Source organism: Ceratotherium simum, chromosome 1, assembly GCF_057802395.1.
Source record: "Ceratotherium simum simum isolate JZ-2026a chromosome 1, ASM5780239v1, whole genome shotgun sequence".
Lineage (NCBI taxonomy): Eukaryota > Metazoa > Chordata > Mammalia > Perissodactyla > Rhinocerotidae > Ceratotherium > Ceratotherium simum.
In genome coordinates, this window is record NC_141900.1 from 25,545,421 (window position 1) to 25,568,382 (window position 22,962).

Here is a 22,962-nt window from a genome sequence, read left to right on the forward strand (position 1 = left end):
ATTTTATAATGGTTCCTTTTACCTGCTAAGGTGTTATCTGATCCACTGCCTGCAGGATCCCCAACCTGGACCATTGGCATTTAACTTGACAAAGAACACAACGGAAAGATTCCTTCCTATTCTAACAAGATTTCACTTTCTACATAAAGAAAATATTAAGACATTTATTGAATACTTACTGTATCATATGTTCTGTCCTAACACTTTCCTGGTATGAACTTGGGCAGAGAAGTAAGGCAGACAGAGATTCAGTAACTTTCCCGAGATAAGACAGTCAGCTTGGATTCAAATACAGGCAGTTATGGCCCCAAAGCCAAGCATCCCTAAACTATACCTTTTTTTCCACCATAGACAACATGGTCTGAATAACTACAGAAGTGAGTGGATGTACAGTACCTCTCAAAGAGAAAACAAATATGAATTTGCTTGCATATGTAAAAAATATCATGAAAATACACTTAGAAACTGACGGCAACATAGAAACAACACATAGAAACGAGGCATAGTGGTACCAGGACAGTTTTCTCTATGTACATCCTTCTGGAAGTTTGAATTTTGAAATATCTAGACGCATTACTTTTACAAATATGGATAAATAAAACATAAAAGAAACAACTAGAAGATTCAGTAGATTCTACCACGTCAACAAGCAATTATAAACCTGACATTAAAAACAAAAGTTAAAGACATCCTTGGGGAATTAAACATGTTTTATTTTGCCAGGCAAATGATTTCTTCAAGATCCAATTAAATATTAATGCGCTAACTACATTGAGTTTGCTTTCTTACACAGAGTGAACATTCACTGTAATGACAGTTTCATCATGCTAAAATCTATTCACAAACCTACACTTTGAAAAAAAGTGCGTTTCTAGGAAATTTTATGTACAATACAAATGGGAAACATATTAAGTCACCGAATTGTCAAACTATGCAAAATAAAACCAATCAACCACAAACATTCAGTATACGTTAATGATACTTTTGAGAAAGAAAATTTTCTTTACATTTGGCTGTTATGTTCAAGAAGGATTTCTATAATTTTAAAAGAAAAGTAATAAAAATATATACAATTTAACAACGTTCAAAGGAGAAATTATTAAATAGCACAAATAATATTACAAAACTAAACACCCTATTGTCTATCAGCTTGGGTTTACATGAAGCAAGGGGACCTGTGTAGTTACCCTATCCTCTGACCCTGAAACAACTTGTCTCTCAACTCTGTACATAGAAGAGATTGGCCTTAAACGCAGAAGATGGTTTTAGCTCTACACACATTTCTATTTGTGCACGTAGAGGAGAAATAAAGACGTTTAGTTACACCCTTTAAGCAGGCAAGCAATTTGTATAATAAGCTGCTTTAAAGCTACTTCAGAATCACACACATTTGGAACAACAGCTTCTATTTAACAGTTTTTTTTTTTGAATGAACATTATTTATATTGTGTATTTTCACTGCCTCCTCCATTGAGGCCTCTTAAAATATCACGATTTACCACCACTTAAATAATAAATCATATTCTTAGATTCGGTTAATGATTACATTCATTTTGACAATGATTTTAGTTCTTGGAGCTTTATACTGCAGTTGCCTAAAAAGGTGATAGATCGACTTTGATTACCTTCCTGTTAACTATGAATAAGAATTCTGTACCAGATTTCAATTAGGTCTATGACGCAATTTCTGTTTCCACCTGGAACATGAAAATAAATTTAAAAGTAAATAAAACGAAAGATCAAAAGTTGTGTTTTTAAAAGAAATATGAGAATATGAAGAAATCTTTCATATTTATCCCATCTAATGGTTATTTGAAGTAAAAATTCAATATTAAGTTAGTCTAATAAAATGATCCAAACATACAATTAGAAGATTATTTTATTCATCAAAACTTACCACATTTGTGTTTCTATACCACTGAAAATAATGCACCAACATTCTTTTAAAAGAAAGTATGTCTATTTTTATTCATATTAGAATTTTTTTTTCATTTCTCCACAAAATGAGCACCTCTCCAGTGCACACAAAAGCTCATAAAAAAATGACCTGGTGACTTAAAAAGCAGTATGATATCTGAGGTTGGGGAATAAAAAACGTGTTAATCATCAAAATTAATTATTGAAGTTAAAAACTAGTCACACTTTTTTATAAACTTCTCTTAAAATTGCATTTTCTACTTTGTTTTTTCATTTTTTTCCATTTTCATGGTTTCACCCCTCACACTCAAGTTTGATATTTCAAAAATTTTTCTTCTCATATTGTTTAATCGGCCCCACAGATTAGAAAAGTAGAACAAACACAGTAATCAATTAAACAACATAAGATTATATTCTCTGAGTCTAGAATAACTTAAGTAACTTCCAAAAAAAGAAAGTGCTTTTGTTTGGAAGACGATAACATAAGAATATGAACTTAAATCCTTCAGCGACATAACTCCAATCAAAGATGTTCATGGTGAGGGTCATTCATTTTATCTTCCTGAAACAAGGAACAAAAATCAATGACAGATACCAGCAACTGACGGTTTTTACAATCTTAAAGTAACCAATAATATATTCCACTGGAAGCATATAAACTCCTCGTTTTCTCTTTATGAATCACTCATGTCTTACATGACTCCTAAATGCCCTCTTCCTTGTCTTTTTCCTATGTTACATTTCTTTTGACAGCTACTCTGTCACACGCATTTATACAACTTTCACCATGTAAAAGTTGTTAACCTGGCATTTGCTTTCATACATAAAAATCACTGACAATTAGAAATCTAAACCCTTAAAGCAAAGAAGGAAGATCATAGGGTTATGGCCCTTGTTCAATTAAGGGATGTAAGAATTCTAGTTTTATAGCCGCCATATTGATTTTGAAGAAAGGTAAATAAAGATATAAATAAAATCTGCCTTAAGTTAAATATTTATATGCACCATGAGGACCATGACATGTCTAGTGCTAGTCAATACATACAAGAAAATGCATGCTCATTTCAGTTCACGTAACACTCACTTCAGGAGTGAGTAACCACCTTTCTCAGGAATTTTCCATGGGTAAAGCATGAGATTCTTTGCTCAAAATTTGATCATTGAAGACAGACCATTGCTACTGGAAGCATAAGCCCCATGTAAGAAAACATTATGATTCTGGCAACTGATTCCTCCTGTTTCTACTTTTCCGGCTATTGATGAGAGCCTTTAACTTGCCGTAGTCCCCCCTCGTCTTCTGGGATTCTTCTCCCTGTTGATGTTGCTGTCGAGTGTCCTTGCAGTACTGATTAATCATCTGCATTTCTGAGTGGCTGAATGCCCCCATGATGTCCTTCGGGTGGAAGGGTAAAGCCCTCACAGAGCTGGCCCAGGTCCATGGGGACCACTTGTCTGTCACAACAGCCACCATTTCGGAATCTAAAACTTTAAAGTTGATCTTGGCTATGGTCTGCTTGAAGCTATTTTCTGTTGCAATGCAGTGATACAGTCCTTGGTCAGAATCCTGAACGGAGCGGATCAGGAGTCCTTGTGACGTGGCTATGATTCGTTCATTCAGCTTGACCTGAAAGAGAGACGTCAAAGTTTCAAAACACAACTCTCTATCGCCTAAAAAGATACGACCAACATACACGGAGTATTGTTGACTTGCACAAATTTGACAAAAGCAGTGAGTACTAATTAGCTTACATCTTAGTGGACACAAATGCTTGGTCAATCTCATTGCCTATTTTTTGCACAGATCTTGTCTCAGGGGCACCGAATCTATTAAAGAAAGGGTGAAGTTATCATCCATTTTGCCAAAAATAGCTTAAAGTGTAATCCTTTTGGATAGAAGTAGTTTCTCCACATGTAAGCCCAGAGTTTTGGTTACTTTTGGAATGTGAGTCATAGTCAATATATATAAATGAAATTCACAGATAATTTAAAATATCTATTTCATCCTAGAGTTCTTACCTTTTATTGTAACAAAAATACTCACTTATTAGTAAAAACATGAAGCCACAATTAAAGGGTTGAATTCACCTTTTTCGGTCAATAAATGAATATTCTCCTAATTAAAAATTATATAAGCAGAGGCAGAGTTTTGAACATTATCAAGGGATGTTTCCAATTATCCCAAACTAAAGAACAACTAAGAATAAGCTGGAGTGTCATTGTCTTGTAAGTCTTCTAAGTGGTTTTACATTCCATGGAAAGGTAATAAAAAGCTATGAGGTTAATATTTAATTATTTTACAGGCTTCTACTGAAAAACTATCATTTGGTGGATATCAGCTAAATGCTTGAAATCCATCTTCCTTACAGTTCCAGCTACAGCATTGTCAACGAACAGATAAAAACCTAAGATGTAAGAAGTTCCCTGACGTGTATACTTTGGAATGCTCTTTCACCGAGGAAAAAAGAAATTTGATCCAAATCAAAATAAAGGAACGCAAGTGAAATGTTTTTCTAAATGGTAAATTTCTGTGCAATTACATATTTTATTGTTAATGAAATCCAAATCAAAGATAGGTTGTTTCAAATAAAAAGTAACCCACATGCAAAAGCACAAAGAGGCAACGTGTAGTATTGAAATACAAATAGAATAGAACTAAAAAGGAGAGATGAGAAGGAGGTAAGGACTGAAATACATAAAGTTTTGATGTTAATTTAATTTTTAAATTAAATTTAAATGTGCTCCATTTAAATAGTTTAAATGTGCCTCAGAAATAGTTTAATGTAGAAAGACATTCAAAAATGAAAGAAAAGAAAACTTTTACCTATTTGTGCAAAATTTGGAGGCCAATTTGATAATATCCACATAACATGTATATAATATGTGGTGCAAAAATTTCATGTCCAGGAATTTGTATAGAAGATATATTCTCACAAGTATGCAAATATTCATTTACATGATGTTTTCAATAGGAAGAAAAACAAGATATAACCTAACCAGTTTTAAAAATTTAAGGTACATTCATACAATGGAATACTATGCAGCCAATAAAAATGAAGTAGCTCCATGTGTACTGATATTCAAATGTGTGTGTGTGTGTGTGTGTGCGCGTGCGCATGTGTTAGAGAGAGAGGGAGAAATAGGAAAATTATGGAGACTATTTGGAGGAATATACAATGACTGAATATACAATTCTTGGTAGCTTTATACTCTGGGAGGTGGGAATAAGTATTGAAGTGGAGGCAGTGAGGGCTTTTAGTCTTTACCTTATGCTATTCAGTATCAATAATTTGCATTTTTCTCCACTAGCTTTTACCATTTGTCTTACTTTTTTTAAAAAAAAGTTCAATATTTAGGTATCATTACTATGAGAAATAAGTGTATGTTTGCCTAAACTACTAAGGAAGAATTAGTATAAATTTAACAAAATATTGATAGTTTATTCAACTAAACTAAGAATGAGTGAAATTGTGCTTTTCTTAAATTCTGGACAGAATAGATTTTCATAATTATATTAGTGTTAATTTTTTCATAATCTTAAATTATAGAAGTCTTATGTTTTTGAGATTGGAAGAAAAACCAAGATAGTAATATTTGAGTCTCCACATTCTTGAGCATTCTGAAATAGAAATTAGAATAATCACAAAAGACATTAAATTTATAACACATTCCATGTTTAATTTCATTTCTTAATTTCTGTGGCATGTATTCAAGCCTGTACATATTAATTTAATTTTAAATAATATAAATTATATTCACTTATTGCATATTATTCTATTGAACTTTCTACTGAATAAAAGAAAAACATTTTCTTCATGTTAGATAATCCCTGTTTGAGTTTTACATTTCCAGTTCACATATATACATACAGACTTTCTCAGGAAGGATGGTTCACGACCATGTGTCATGCTCCAGCCTAAGAATTCCATTTCAGTATGATAATCATCACCATGCATTATTTCTATCCCAGGTTACTTTTCAAGACAATTATTATTATAATCCACATCCATTCAAAAGAATTTAAAATTAATTAGAGTGTAGAAATTTGATAACAGATTTTGTAGCAAAGAAAATATATCTCAAATAAACAGTAATTTTTTATTAATAAAAAATTTTAAAAATATTTTTTTTTGTATCATAGAATTCTGGGGCAAGAAGGGGCCCTAAAGTTCATCTAGCTCACCTTTCCTCCAGACAGTTAAACCTCTTCTTATGCAAGTGGTCATCAGCCCACGGTTTAATATCCACTGACAGGGGACACAATTTCCTAAACAGCTCATAGCATCTTTGGGTGGGCAGGTCTCAGAGTTGGAAAGTATTTTCTCATATGGAGCCAATATTCTGTTCAGTAACTCTGACTCAGTGTCTGTGTTCTATAGCCTGGGATTGTGTCCACTCTACATAGCCCTAATTAACTTAAGATGTGGTACCAAAACTGCCCATTCTTGCACACAAATGCAAAAGGCTCCATTTTCCCCTTTGCTCCATCAGGCTTCATGATGTACTGCTAACAGCATCACATCTTAGACTACTCTAAGGCTTTATATATACATATACATTTTTCTTCTTCTTCTTCTCATTTATCAGGATAGCATGACATCAATATTATGGAATTCATTGTTTATAATATTTCACCCTATGCTGTTTTACAATGTTTCCCTTTTAAAACAGCTCTTTCCAATCAGTGAAAGGTTAATGTAAGTGTCCTTTTATTTGAAAATCTAGTATTTTTTCCATATCATTAAAAAAAGGCAATGGTCCCATAAACAATGATTCCATATATTACCTAACCAAAACCCAAGAGTTATGAATAATAAAGCAGTGGAAACAGATTACCACACAGCAGAAAAATGCTCTTTACCATAAAGGTTATAGTGTAGCATAATTCCTTGCTGAAGAAAATGGAACTTGTTTTAAAGCCCCTTTTATCTTGTGAATCACACAAAGGTGCTGTTGTGTGAGAACTTGGCTTCTGGATCTGCACACATCTTGTTTCTTTTACAAGTGCTTGCTGCTGTCAATACCCTGTCTGAGCGCCCAAGCTCTTGTTTCAATCACCGTGTTCCAGAGGTGAGCAGGCAGAGAGGATTTCTAATTAATCCATCAGCTCTGTGGACAAAGGATTTAAAGAAGGTGGCACTTGTCATCCCAAAGACATAAAAGGATGCTCATATGCCTTTCCTTTTTCGTTTGATCTGAGCCTCACTGAGGGACAGTGATTTAATGCCCTTTCCGAAGCCCTCATTGATTGCTGCTGTGCTCAGTTACTCACCTCTTTCCTCCTGTCTTTGTCTTTCTGTAACAACCACTTGATAGATGCCTGCGGAGACTTGGGGACACACTCAAGGAAAGTGGTGTTATTTTTTACTCCATACTGAACAATTTCAGCTGCATTTCTATATGCTGAAAAGCAAAAATAAAAGGAGAGAGAGAAACAATGGAATTTAGAGCATGTTCTCCTATAGGAATGTTTATTTCCCTATAAAATTGAGATCAACTATGGCGACTCTCAGAAGGTAGTCTTAATTATTTAACGGACTATTACATATTGTTCACCTGTTGTGTTTAATCTGAAGCAGAGAGAAAGACATAAAGGAATCAGTATTTATTCAAGAATTGCTCTACACCAGGGATTGCACTTAATTTTTTAAGTATTTTTTAAGTATAAATTAATAATTTAATTATTACAATGTCCTTGTGAATTAGGTTGTCTCAGCTTTTCATAGTTGAGCAAACTGAGGCTGTGAGTTATAAGGAAATATATCCTAGTTCAAGGGTTAGTAAGTGGCAGGCAATATTGAAGCCAGGTTCATCCCACCCCTAACTCCCTACTCAACATGGTAAAGATGAAATTCAGAAGCATCAGGTAAAGGCAGAAAGCAAGGGTGTGGCTGCAGTGGGTAGCAGTGGCTGAGAATACAGTCTCTGGAATCAGAGGTACCTGGGGTAAAATCCTGACTTCACCAATACTGGCTGTGTAGCTTTAGACAAGTTACTTAATCTCTCTGTGTCTCAGTTTTACTCGGCTCTAAAACATGGATTATAATATTTTCATACAGGTTCTTGACTGAAATTCTTAAATTAAGAAGAGCATTTAGTATAATCATGTAGCAGCTTAGACATGGACAGAATCCTCACTCATAAAGTAGGAACAGTGATAGACTCTACTGTCGTAGTTTCATGAGTGTTAAGTGAGATAATTCATGAAAAAGCACTCCGCTCGGGTTCTGACACAAAATCAACCTGGATTCTGCTTCATCATTATCTCCACTGTCAACACTCTTACCGCTAGGACTACTACTACTAATAATGGGAATTGACACACAGATTTATAAAATACTCAGTAAACAGAGAAATGGTAACCCGGATTTATTCCCTTAATTAGATGTATGGAACAATTAAGCAAAATGTGTCTGAATTTTCTCCTTGTAGGTAGCATACTTAGTGACAGAATGTCATTCTTTACCAAAGAAAAGCCCAGACTCAAAAAGATTAGCAATCGGAGTCTCAGTGTTAATTGCTAACAACACTACATCTGTAGCACCTTGGTGAGCCAGGAGGAAGGTGAGACTGGAGAGACGTCTGTGGGGTGGGGTTGAGATTGGGGGAGGAGATTAGTGGGAAAGTGTGATAACATGATATCTCCATGTCAGGATGGGAAGAAATGGATTAGGTTAATTGTAAGACACAAGGCAGGACTGTCAAAAGTATATGGAATGGTTATGAATTGTAAAACCAAGGTCCTGTAGTACACTCATGTTCAGAGCAGGATCATTCACAATAGCCAAAAGGTGGAAGCAACCTAGTGTCCAGTGATGAATGAATGGATAAACAAAATGTGATATAGACATTCAATGGAATATTTTTCCACCTTCAACAGAAAAGAAGTTTTGACACGTGTTACAACATGAATGAACCCTGAAGAAGACATTATGGTAAATGAAATAAGCCGGTTTCAAAAGAACAAACATTGTATGAGTGCACCTATATGAGATATCTAGAGGAGTCAAATTCACCGAGGCAGAAAGTAGAACAGTAGTTGCCAGAGGCTAGAGAAGGGCGAATAGGGAGTTACTGTTTAATGGGTACCTCCCTTCATTTTAGGAAGATAAAAAAGTTCTGGAGATGCACGTTGGTACTGTTTGCACAACAATGTGAATGTACTTAATACCACAGAACTGTTCATTTTAAAATGGTAAATTTTATGTTATATATATTTACCACAATAAAAGACAAACAAAGCACTATTCTATTTGTTCTTCAGTGGTAAATTTTTAAAAAGGCAAAATTTTTTTTCTTCGGAAAGAAAATAACAGCTAAGAAAATCTGTAATTACCATCTATCTACGTGAAAGACCTACCAACAAACATACCCAAGGCATCTGTGTTCCCAGACATTTGTTTTTCTTAGTATACATACAAATAATATTTAGTTTTGAATTTCCATATATGAATACCAATAATTTTTATAGTGGCTCTTTCTTTAAAATGAAAGATTTAAATTTATTACGAGGTTTCCCTTACTGAAACGAGATATGGAGTATTGTTACTCTTTACTAAGTTTGACCTTTGCTCACTAACCTTTTAGATTAAATCCTCTGCATTGAGTCAACGGATTTCCATGTCTCACATCTTGTCTTCGGCTCCTCCTATAAGTAAAGAAATACGTAAAAGTGACTTAGAATTAACATCCCAAATTACACCACATTTAAAAGACTGCATTTTTAATTTTACAATTTGTTGATTGCCTTTTCATAAAGAAAAGAGGTCTGATTATCTGACATAGCTATCTGACATTTCTTATTCAATGCTTCAGTGATAGGGTGTGTACTTAACCTTGTTTCAATCTGAATTAATTCAGTCTCTCCCCAACTACCACTTGTGATAGAATGGCTATGAAACCCCTATTATGTGCATTTCCTGGGTAAATGCTAGATTCCAAATTAATAGTGTAAATTTTTAGTTTAGAGACATTCATCCACAATTTTCTAAGATGATAACCTCCAAAGCATAAACTCACTAGCATCTTCCTTCTTATAAATTTTTTTCATGAATAAACATAATTTTCTTACAAAAGTCAACACTTTCTAACACTGTCCAGATATGTTAAAACTTTTCTGAAACAAGTGATACAGAGATAGAACGTGGACATTTAAGATAAAGTTAAACAAAATTGTTCATTTACTAGAATAAGCATTTTCCTTCAAATTTTTATTTTGAAAAATGTCAAGTCTACAGAAAGTGGATCTATTAGTACAATGAACACTGGTATACTTAGATTCATAAATTGTTATATTTTGACATATTTATTTTTTCTTTCATATGGAAGTATGTCATCATGTGTATACTGTGTATGCACATATATGAAAATCTTTAGAAAATAAATTGCAGACATGATAATGCTTCACTCTTAAATACTGTAGCATGTATCTTCTGAGAATAAGTAATTTTCCTACATACAACAATATCATTATTATACTAGAGATATTAATATTTATTCAATAATATCATAGAACACAGATTTTATATTAAAATTTCCCTAACTTTCCCAAAAATTCTCTTATGGATTTTTAAAAGTTTACTCCGGGGGCCAGCCACGTGGCGTAGCAGTTAAGTTTGTGTGCTCAGCTTTGGCAGCCCGGGCTTTGTGGGCTCAGATCCCGGGCGCAGACTTCTGCACCACTTATCAAGCCATGCAGTGGCGGTGTCCCATATAAAGTAGAGGAAGACGGGCACGGATGTTAGCCCAGGGCCAATCTTCCTCGGCAAACAGAGGAGGATTGGCAACAGATGTTAGCTCAGGGCTAATCTTCCTCACACACACAAAAATAAAGTTTACTCAGGATCCCATCAAAGTTCATTCATGGCATTTAGTCATTATGTATCACTGGCTTAAACATTTCAAAAATTTAGTTACATTCTTTATAAGCTGGTTATTATTAAAAAAAATGTTTTAAGTTATTTGAATACTAATTATTTAATTTCCTGAGTCTTAGATTAACTATACATATTAGTTTCAATTGTGTTACATAGTGAAATAAATCAAAATAGAGCAAGCAAAATTCTCTTAGCAATGAATTGTGGACATGAACGTTGCTAAAAGAAAGAAGGAAAGGAATTCGTTTTAAATATTGGGAGTACCGGGGTAAATTGATTGTTTACTATCAATGCTGAAAAGTGTATATGAATGAGCATATCACTTAACTGGGTTAGTTGTTAAGTTTCTTAATATTTTTAACCTTACAGATACATTAAAATATTCAGTAGGAAGAACAGAAATATTAGAATCACACAGGGATTTTCAAACTTACAAAGCAAAACTAATCTCAAAGTCATTAATAATGAAAATAATTCGTTTTAAGGTTATAGCAAATAATTAATAATTTATGTATTCAATGGATCATATACATCTATTTATGGAAATATAGGCATAAAATTTTGTGTCATTTAAATATTTTTTTCCAAAAAAGTCACAAGATCCTTATTCAATTATATATTTCTATACAACCACACAAGCACACACAAACTAGTGGAAGTCACGCTTGTCTCAGGAAATACGATAAACACTGTACTCTAGAGTAGCTCCCACACCAGGTTTTTACTGTGCTGCACTTGCTATATTGTGAAGTCACAGCGTCATTTACTACCAGCCAGCTTGTGAGTGTATATTATATGAGCACCACATGAGAGTTTCTATGGCTGAACTGGTCATTTTCAGCCATCTAGACAAGCAGTATCACTCACAATGGTTAAATTTATTGTCCTGTGATCAGCACTATGTTATGGTTTACTCATGTACACGAACCCTCAGGCTGGGCAATCTGAATTTACAGTATCACATAGCTTCCAGACATTCAAATACAGAAAAACATTATTATGGCTTGGCTTGAATGATGAGATCAGCAAGGCAGCCATCTGAGCCTTTTGTATGTGTAGATTCCCTTTAAGACATTCATACAGCATTGCAAAAGTGTGCTGGGAGGCAAAGTCATATCATATTGCATGTAGGATTTGGGATTTGGCTCACTTTGCCAATGTTTCCTCCATTATAGTCTATTCCTTTGGATAAACAATGAAATCATTTTCTTCTTGTATAGAAAACAGATATTTACTTGAAGATTTAACTGATTATCTTGTCTTAAAATAAAGCTTCTAACTACATGTCTGAATCTAGAATAAATAACATTGGAGACTAAATTGCAATATTTGATACAAATGCACAAATATTTAAGATACTTGAGGGTGAAGAGGAAAAAAATGCTTATATTGTTTACTATGAACAAATTTCTTTAAAAAAAGAGAAACTATTGAGCCAATGATATTTAACAACTTTATTATGTCAAAGTATGGACTCCATTGATTTCTGGGTATAACTGTACTTCCATGTTTCTATTACAAAGGACATGTTTCTGTTTTTCATTCCTATGAATTCCTCTAAGTGATCTTGGTTTTCCAGCTAAATAGACAGTGCGATTGGAATAAAACCAGGTAAATTAACGCTATTAAAGAAAATGAACGTGGAAAATACTCCAAATGATCATTTTCATCATCACTATTTAATCTCTAAAGAAAATAAATACTACTTATGGTAATTTAGAAAATAGTTCATTCATTCAGCAAACATGTTTTCTATTCACTAAAAGGACATGCTTAACCTAGTTTGGAAATAATTTGGAGAATTTAAATAGTATAGATATTTTGAATGAAAATTCCAGTATGCTAATCAAAGATGAGTATGGGGAGGCCAAGGCATACCTTATGGACATATTGCATTTTTTGGCTCTTTGTGTTAGAATTAAGACACTGCTGGAGATCATCAAGGTAGCTCTTTGCATGGCTACTATTTTCTTTCTCAACCTATGACACATGGTTTAATACCAGGCACGATATTGTAACATTAAAGAACTGCAGGGTAGTTTCAGTTCTTTGTTGGTTACAAGGACACGATTAAGATCATGACTGGTGGCATCAGGATGACCATGTGGAATCTAATTTAAGTACACATCTTAGAAAGGATAACCAGGGTTGTAATAGGTGGGAGACTATGAGAATAAATGAGTAACTCATATTTCAGCAGACACTTCTAAAATGTAAAAAAAAATCTCAAATATGCCATGATAGTCTATGTATAATATGGAATTTTGCTTGAGAAATAATCTTTGTTAAATAAAAATGCTTGTTGGCCAAAGCCAAGGTCTGAAAGTTCTGTAGGGAAGAAGTACTGACTTCCAATTCCTCATGTTATAGAAGAGGCTGGGATGCCTATAGGACCGTGGTGAGATTCACTCTGTGGTCACTTCAGCTTCCTTCAGCACTAAATCTGTTCAATAGAGTGAAGATTGTAGTCCAGGTGTTAGCAATGCCAATTTTTAGAGCTGCTTACTAAGAGAAAAGCATTGCCTTACAAAAAGTTATGGCAATAATTTCTAAATATCACTGGTATAATAATTGAGAGTGCAAAACAAATCTGGTAGAAAATACCAACAGTGGCCATAAAAATCATTTTTTTAAATTTGAGATTACATGTGCTTCCCTCACAATTGTGTCTGGGTTCAGACCTCCAGCCCCAGGCAAAGACAGAAGATCTTAGAGTAATGAGGTCCAGAAATTCTACGTAGAAATCAAAGGGGGCCATAGACCTCCTGACTAAATTTTTAAATGACGTGGAGGAACATGGGGTCTTTGAACACAAATACTAAAGACTCCAGGTTTAAAATGTGGGAGTTCTCTTCATATCTCATGCTCTTAAATACAGAAGACTCAAATTATCCAGCCCAGTCCACTGCTCTCTCCAGATTCATATTTCTAACTGCCTACTCAACATCTCCACTTGAATATCTCATAGGCATCATTAACTTAACATCATCTTTCTCCCCACAAACCGGCTCCTTCTGCAGTCTTCCCTTTCTCAGGAACTGACATCTACATATTTCCTAATGCTCAGTTCTAAGAACTTGGTTCATTTTTGAGATCTCTATTTTTCTAACACCCCACATCTAATACCTCAGCAGATTCTGTGAACTCTGTCCAGAATCAGACGACTTTTCACCACCTCCACCTCTACCATCCCTGTGCAAGCCACCATTGCATCTCACCCGGATCATCATCCCAGTAGCCTTCTAACTGCCTTGCAGCTCCTGCCTCTCCTTCCCCTATCCTCGTCCTAGCCCCGGGCTACAATGCCAGCCAAACTCAACTAGAGTGATCTTTTTAAATCCAAAGTCAAATAATACCACTCATGGGCTCAAAAACCCTCAGTAGTTTTCCATTTCACTCTAAATAAAAGCCCTTCAATGACTTACAAAGTCCTATGTCATCTGGTATTCTGACCTCGTTTCTTGCTATCGCTCCTTTTCTCTTTCCAGTACAGCTCCACTAGCTTTGGTGGTGTTTCTTGGGCAATCCTGGCACACTTCACCGTTTAGGATTTCTGGTCCCTCTCTCTGGAATGCTATTCTCTCAAATAATGCCTTGGTGCCATTCCTCATCACATTCAAGTCCTTGTCCAAATATCACATCCTTAGTAAGGCCTTCCCTCACCACTCATTTAACATTACAACCCCCTGCTTCCCACATGCCCTCTCTCCCTTCTTTGCTCTTTTAAAATTCATAGACTTTACCATTATTTGATCTACTAGAGGGTTTCTTTATTTATTTGTTTATTGTCTGTCTTCCCCCGCTAGAATTTAATATCCCTTACAACATGGATTTTTGTCTTTTTGTTGTTGCTGTTTTTTATGTTATATGCCTAGCTTCTAGAACATTGCCTGGCAAATAATTGTCCCACGGCATGTATTTGTTGAACTAATAGATAAAAGGATCAGAATAATCTTGACAGACAGAAGTTCTAGGGTTGTTTTAATCTATCAAGGTTTTTAAAGGCCCATATCTACAACACAGAATAAAAGAGCCATAAAACACCATCACCCCAATGGTCTTACTTGAAGGATCATTGGTGCTCATGGCTGGTCCTATTTGTTCCCTCCTGCTGACCCTAATTTTTATAGGTTTTGGACCTGTCACCATCATGACCCATATCATGGTATGACTGAAAATAGCTGTGACCTTGGCTGACACTTAATTCTGCATATTCTTTGTTCTACAACCAATTTCACTACTGGTGGTTCCTTCTAACTTGGTGCAAGTTGGTTCAGTTTCCTGCCAAGGTTTTTGTTGGATAAAAGGCACTCAGCCCCAGACTGCCTTCTCTCTTAATCTAACCAGCAATCATGTGCTCACCATTCTAAAAGGTAAAGCATGGGCATCAAGGTTTGAAAGCAATTCAGGGTACCCATCCTGGGGCAATGCTCCTGTTGCCTGAACTAGGACAAGCATTTGATTACAGGAGAATTAAGCAGTGTAGGGAAATCCTAGGAAGGTAAGATTTAAGGATATACCAAATCATACAAAAGAAAAAAGATAAAAATTAGGTAATGTGAAACAAAGTTAAGAGCTACTTGATATTTGTTGGGTCATGAGTGGGGGATTGTGTTGCACAGGAGCTTTAAAGGGAGAAAGGAACTTTTCCAAAATATAGTACTCTAACATATCTGTGAGAATCTCAAGTCATAAAGCATGGCCGTTGTTTTCATTCAAAGACTATTTGTGGTGCTAAACACAGCCACTTTTAAAGAATACCACAATAGAACTGATTCTAACACTGTGAAGCCCCGCTCCATTGTCTGGTGACATCGATTTCGATCTGCAGCTTAATGTTTAATACTCACCGCTTCCCGGTTGGGTAGAACCTAGAGCAAGAATGGCCGTCCCAGGCACAGTAAGGGTCCCTTGCCAGGCAGCAGTCAGCACAGGCTGTACCGTAGATGTGGCAGCGATGCAGGGACACTTGGGAAACCCCTTCGTTGGAGCTCACATACAACTGTTGCTATTAGAGGAATGACGATGATTTATTTCAGATGTGGAAGTTAAAAGAAGACTTTCAGCAGGAACACATTATAACATATGCCCATAAACCCTTGGATTCATTTTGAAATAGACTAAAAACGAGAAGCAAAGTACAGAAGGGTATAAAGCCAAAATAAATAGAATTTTTTTACATTAATATGCCTATAACATTACCACTTTCCTGTTTAAAAAAAAAGCTCAGAGCACCATGTAGAATGGTAATGTGTTTTAGACATTGGGATTCATTGTTCTCTCAGATTTGAGCTAATATATTACAGACTTAAATTATAATGTTTTCTTTTTTCTTTGAATGCTGTCTCTTAGCAAAGCACAAGGCAGCTTTATTATTCTTCAAGTCTGGCAACCCATCACCTTGTAAATTTGAAAAAGTCAAGTCTAAAATAAGGGCACTTTTAAGATCAGAAAAAAAAAGGAGATAGTAAGTATTAGATAAAATTTAACAAAGATTTTTTTCACATGCCTTTGAAAGTGACATATTATTCATTATAGCAATTTTTAAATTACTTAGAATATCAGTAGTTATATTTAGACATGTCTTAAAATTCCTGTATGATCCAGCAATCACCCTAAACTAAGTCATAAAGATTTCATCCTCCTTCATTTGTAGGGTGTCAAGAGCTTCTTATGATGTGGCTCTAATTCCTTTAGTTGTTCATAAAACAGTTCTCAGGAGTAGAAGGGATAAGTTTTGAACTGAGACTCTTTATTTTACAAAGGACTGATATTATATAATTCAAGTTAGCATAGAATCTCTAAGCTGGAACCTGAATACATGCACATGCGTGCCTGTGTATACACACATCTATTCATATTCATATATTTATATACATACATGTACATAGACAATTTAAAAATTAAATCAGTGGGGGCACCATTGGTCCACCAGGCTCTGGAAACAGACTTCTGGGATTGTAATCTCAGCTCAACCACAAATTTGCTGTGTAACTTTTTTCAATCTCAGCTTCCTCTTTGGTAAAATTGGGCTAATATAGAACCTACCCTATAGAGTGTTTGTAAGAAGTAAATGTAAGGGCAAACTCCACATTAAATGCTTAGAATAGTGTCTGGCTCATAACTGCTCAATGAATGTTAAATAATAGAAGTAGTAAATTATCAATTAACAAATTATCAATTTATAAATTTTCAATTCTAATTATTTGAATCACATCTCAGTCGATTATGTCTAATGTAAAATATTTACTTTATTCAGATCAGTTAATTTTTCAGAAATTGGGCTGAAAATGATTAATCCTTAGTTGAGACAAACTATATGAAAACAACTGCACATTTTGATGATGATGATTTCTCTAGGAACATTTGAAATGTGTTTATTGAGTACATTAATAAATAATATAGTGAATGCATCAGTTTCATGAAAATATTTTGAGAAAACATTTTAATTTACATTTATTTGAGGAAAGGATACAGGTAGTTTCATTCTGGAAATTATCTTTTTTATTAATCTAACTATTTTCTGCATTATGGAATGCAATAATAAATTAGAGAATAAAGGAACATGAACAATAAAATAGTTTGAGCACTAGGGAAGCTACTAAATTCACTGTATTTCAATATCTATAAAATACCATTGGCAATTTGTGGTTCTTTCACACTGAAACAATAATGCAGTATGCAGTTGTGCAAATGAATTTCCAAAAAATCAAATAATTACCCTTCCCTGAATCTAATTGGTTTAATGAAACATTTTTAATTATCTATAATATAAAATGCTAAAGACAGACTAATACTCAGTTTTCCCCGTGTGTATGTGTGTGTTATACACTGAAGTTTTACGGAATGAATTGTGAACTACAAGTTCACAAGTTGAATTACAAGGTGAAACTTGTAACTGTATACTGGACTACTATGCCCCGCAAATGGTTTTGTGTCCATTTTTAATTTTGCTCTGATACTTTCTTTTTCCATTAAACTATCATCAACAAAGGGCTTCCCTGCCGACTTCAAAGACAATTCTGACTTGGGATCAGCTCCCTAGGACATTGGGGAAAATGACAAATGGCTTCTTGTTACTTGGGAAAGTGTTTGTTATGCACCATACAAACATTTTTACAGATGAGATCTTGAGCTCTGTTGTATCCTATTTATTTTTCTTCGTAAAATTTAGTCAAGTGAAAAGAGTACAAGGCTGACTGTGGAATACTTCTTCAACTGTAACAGACCAAATATGGTAAAGAACACTAAAGTTATGTCATCAGTTGTGCTAACACATAAAATTTTTATTCCATATTCCAAGAAAAATAAGTCTTAGGCTCTTACAAACAGCAGTTACCAAAGGCCCACTTTATTTTAGACAATTGATATAAATTAAATCGTTTGTGAGCAAAGCATTACCTTGCAAAGGCAGAAACTTAGGTCAGGGAAGTTAAATGACTTGTTCATATTTTATGGTCAGGTTGGGATTCAAAGCATGTCAGGCCCATTCGGAAGCCTACTCCATTTTGGACTATACTACACTGCCCCTTAGAACTTTGTTTCAGAGATGACACCTTTGGGGTCTGGAGAGATGTGTGTTTTGCACATGTAGAAATTGGAACTGGGCTTTTCCTTTCCCTGATCATTGTGTACAGATGGTCCCCAACTTACGATGGTTCGACTTAACAATTTTTCGACCTTACAATTGTGTGAAAGCGATATGCATTCAGTAGAAACTGTACTTTGAATTTTGAATGTTGGTCTTTTCCCAAACTATCGGTATAATACGCCCCCATGATGCTGGGCAGTGGCAGCTCCCAGTCAGCCACGTGATCATGAGAGTAAAAAACTGATACACTTATAAACATTCTATACCCACACAACCATTCTGTTTCACTTCCAGTACAGTATCCAATAAATTACAGGAGATATTCAACACTTTATTATAAAATAGGCATTGTGTTAGATGATTTGCCCAACTGCAGGCTAATGTAAGTGTTCTGAGCACATTTAAGGTAGGCTAGGCTAAGTGTTTGGTAGGTTAGATGTATCAAATGCACTTTCAATTTACGATATTTTCAACTTAGGATGGGTTTATTGGGATATAACCCTATCATAAGTCGACAAAGATCTGTATTGCATGTGCAGGCACGAATTAGAAGATTAAGTATTTCTGATAACCATAGTCAAAACATTTCTTCCCCAAATCCTGAATGCTGACATGGCTTAGATTTGAGACATGCATATTTTTTAATGACATATATAAACCCTAAAAAATAGCACTTTCTTAGAAACAAGCATAAAAGAATGCATTGCACATTTCAAACATGTGACAGCAGCGGGAACTCAAAAGAGGATTGATTACTCATTCCAAGCCCCCAAGAATGTCTGTGATGTTATAGTAGCCCAAACTTTATGCTAAACTCTTCCTTCAGAAAGATTATTTTTATTTTGATTGGCTTCATGCACTGCAATATTTGAGACTATGGAATATACAGAATGTTGGAATATCTTGCTGTATATATGGTCTGCTCTGACGGACTTTTATACAAAAATAAATCTATTTTGTCTTCCACTGATAGCTAGTAAATTCTACATCAAAATTACAGGTGATTTTGTGGTATACTTTAAACAGCATTAATTATTTTGCTAATGTCAAAGTTAATTTTTCAGAAATTATAAAATATATTTTTCATAACAGTAAAACTTTTTACATGCAAAGAAAATAAAAACGGGGTCATTTTTACCTTTTTGGATGAAATTTTCATTGTTGTTATGGGAGCACGATTCTGAAAAATTAGAAAAACATTATGTCAGTTGCTCAAATAATCCTTCATATGGATTTTGCTTCAAACATTTTTCTCCTTTCTGTTAAAATTCAAGATATCATCATTCCTCTCTATATGCAAATATACTTTCAAAGTTTAGCAATACTTGTCTGTAAAGTACATTATTTCTGCTGTTGGGAGTAAGGATGGATTTGTTACACAAATATACACCTAAACTAAAAAAAGTATCAATGATAACACATCTATAATATAGTCATTAGAAAAAAATGAAAATTTGAGAGGATTGAAAAAAGTATATCTTGGAATATTGAATCCAATGAATGATTCAGGATTGAGTCTGAGGAATGGTGGGGTCTGTGGAATGGTACCCCATCTTACTTCTCCACAACACAAGCGCTCTGCATAACACACTATTGTTCACCTGCCAAACGTGGCTTTGGAAAGACAAATTAGCCTAAACCACGCTTATTAATTCTCTTTGTTGCAAAGGAAGAAATATTGTTAGAAAAGATCCTCTTTTGATAAATGTGAATTAGTGAAAGAACTTAACAATTTTCTGAAATAGTAATCCTTTTTGAAAGTCACTCTATTCATGACTTTAATTCTTAAATATTATTAGTTCCTATTAAAGATTAAAAGTTAGATTTGTGATAACCTGATGAAGATCTGTTAAGTTTTATTTACACAACTCAAGTGGGAGCAAGCTCTCAAAACCAACCATAGCCACAATTATTTCACTTTCTAGAGTTGTGTGTTCTTAGAAAATTTAAAAGAGAAAACGGTGATATCTCTAACAACTGCGACGAGCTTTGACCACTGCTTAGAAATACATACACATACAAAAAGGTATTGCAACTTACATCCACCTAGGCAACTACTAATAGTTGTACTTCCAATTCAAGCTAAGTTCAGGGAAGCTGGACACATTTTCAGAAAATATTATGAACAGGGGATTAAAAGAAGAGATTACAGTTCTGGACTTTATGAAAACAAAGAGCCTGGTTTTCAAAAGTTACATTGAGTTTTCTGCAGTACATCAGTGTGACACTTAGCTAAGGAATCTTTTCAATTTAAATACATTATTTCCTCATGTGCCCATCGCAGTACATCATACACACCCAATTATTTTTACCTCACTTCAGAAAATGTGACACAAACACCATGTTGAAGACAGTAACTGTATTTGGTAACTGTCTCTCGATTTAGCCGTATCAATCACTGGTACACGCATCCCTAAGAAAGCTCAAACTTTTTTGGTCTCTCTTAAGCTGATGTCCCCCACATACATTTTGACTGACTCTATTTTTCCACTGAGAGTTTATTCTTCATGATGATAACACCCCCATAACTCATATAACAGACCATAAGTAGTCAACACATGATCGTAATTTCACATTTCTTTAAGACCTTTCCATAACATATATGTTTGGGTTTGTGTCAAACTCACTTAATTAACATTTCCTGATTATCAAAAAAAGATATTTCAGAATTATAAATGAAGTGCTGCAATATGGCATTTTAGTTACCTTCAAGAAAACTCCAGAACTATTTTGGCTGGCCAAAAATATTATATTATTTTGGCCATCCAAGTTGTCCCTACTGAATTGAATGAGAAAAAAATATTTTCTATATAATGCAATTTGGGTTAATCTAGTGAAACAATCAATTTCTTTACAAAGCAAGGCATATAAAAGGCACTTCAATGCACACAGTTAACATTTTTGAGCACAATTTTAGTGCACTAATCACAAAGAATCTTATGTAAAGTGAGTCTAGCATTAAAAATTGTAAAGTTAATAACATATTAGGACATTTGCCAGAGCTCCTCAGATTTCGTATTTGATTTAACTCTTTTTTTATATTTCTTCACATTTAAAATTTATTAGCATAATCTAATAGCATTTCATCTTCATCACTTATATGCTTATATATTCAATATTTTTGTTGACTGTGGGAATGTATAGTAATAAGTTAATACACTCTGAGTCCACCCAACTAAGCAAAACAACTTACTGAACTAGCAATAGTCTTTCCCTGGGGTTCTGGAGTGCTAGTTTTACTCAGTTATAGGCTGACCCTGGTCTTGCGGTGTCTGTGGGCCATCGTTTCTTAATTAGTTTAGCTGAAAATAGGAGTCTACAGTAGGATTGATTATATGCCGAAGTTTCTTTGCAACCCTAATAGTTTCTCTGGCTGTGCTTTCCCCATCCTTCAAATGCAGAGAAGAGAGACCACCTGAACTGCAGTGACCACACCTCAAGGAGGGAAAGGTGTGCAGGAACCACAAATCTGCTCTCCAGGCTCAAACATCCATAAAGAACAGACACTCTGCCCCAAGGAGGGGAGATCTTACAGGACTGAACTTCCCTCTGTGTGCTTTTTTTGTTGCGTTTTGTTTTTACTTTTTTTTTTTTTTTTAAAGATTTATTTATTTATTTTCCCCCCAAAGCTCCAGTAGATAGTTGTATGTCATAGCTGCACATTCTTCTAGTTGCTGTATGTGGGATGCGGCCTCAGCATGGCCGGAGAAGTGGTGCGTCGGTGCGCGCCCGGGATCCGAACCCAGGCCGCCAGCATCGGAGAGCACGCACTTAACTGCTAAGCCACGGGGCCGGCCCTGTTTTTACTTTTTTTTAAATCCCAAATTCAAGGACAGAGAATAATACAATGAAATCTCAAGTTCAGATAGAACATGAAGTTTCGAGTGGTAAAGAGACAACATTTGTTTTACTTAACTAGAGTGACATTTGAATTGAAAGCAATAAAACAGAGGAAACAAAACTGTTTTCTTTGAAATTCCTGGCTAAAAAAATGTGAGAAAGTTTATGTAACAATCAATAATGTGAAAGCATTTGAGTTTCAGTGGCTTGTGAAGCAAATGATAAAAGCCCTTTCATGGCAAATCTTCTAGACCTTGACCACAAGAACTCATTTTTTAAAAATAATGATGACCAAAATTCTTCAAGTTGTGATGATAGCTGAAAAAACTAATCCTTTTATGTTAAGATAACTTGAAACGTAAAAAAATACTTGAGAAAAATATTTGTTCTATATTTCTCATTTTATCTGATGCTTCCTAGCCTCAAAAATTTATTACATTCATTTATTTGATCTTTTATCAAGTATTTGTTTCTCCCAAGTGGCTGTAAGATTAAAGAATCCATTCATCATGCATGTTCTGAGACTAATAGAAGTTCAAACCTTAAAGACTTCCAGCTCCTCCAGAATGAGCTCACCACTGGCAGAGCTGTTCCTAGGAAGAACAACCACCTTCTGCACAGTACCCCGATCTAAAGCAAAGAAAGAAACAATGAGATGTACAATACTTTTTTTTAAAAGGAAAGAAAGACATAAGACCACTGGCTTAGAATTTAGAATATTCTTTTTTGTTCTTTTTTTTT

At 34.7% G+C, this 22,962-nt stretch overlaps 1 protein-coding gene across 5 annotated transcripts in view; it reads right to left on the minus strand.

The window, feature by feature from the left end:
- Positions 1-691: 691 nt before the first annotated feature.
- Positions 692-22,962, minus strand: part of SEMA3C (semaphorin 3C) — a 202,042-nt gene continuing 179,771 nt past the window's right edge. For 3 of the 5 annotated variants that reach the window (XM_087444428.1, XM_087444286.1, XM_004439334.3), the window contains 6 exons: positions 22,763-22,851; positions 19,520-19,561; positions 15,641-15,798; positions 9,495-9,562; positions 7,187-7,317; positions 692-3,541 (listed from right to left, as the gene is read on the minus strand). In XM_087444428.1, coding sequence (XP_087300554.1) covers positions 3,128-3,541; positions 7,187-7,317; positions 9,495-9,562; positions 15,641-15,798; positions 19,520-19,561; positions 22,763-22,851 — 902 coding nt within the window. In that variant the 3' untranslated portion in view covers positions 692-3,127. Of the gene's footprint in view, positions 3,542-3,666; positions 3,742-5,524; positions 7,024-7,186; positions 7,318-9,494; positions 9,563-15,640; positions 15,799-19,519; positions 19,562-22,762; positions 22,852-22,962 lie in introns of those variants that run through there. The other 2 variants (XR_015555416.1, XM_087444505.1) reach the window with 2 other exon arrangements.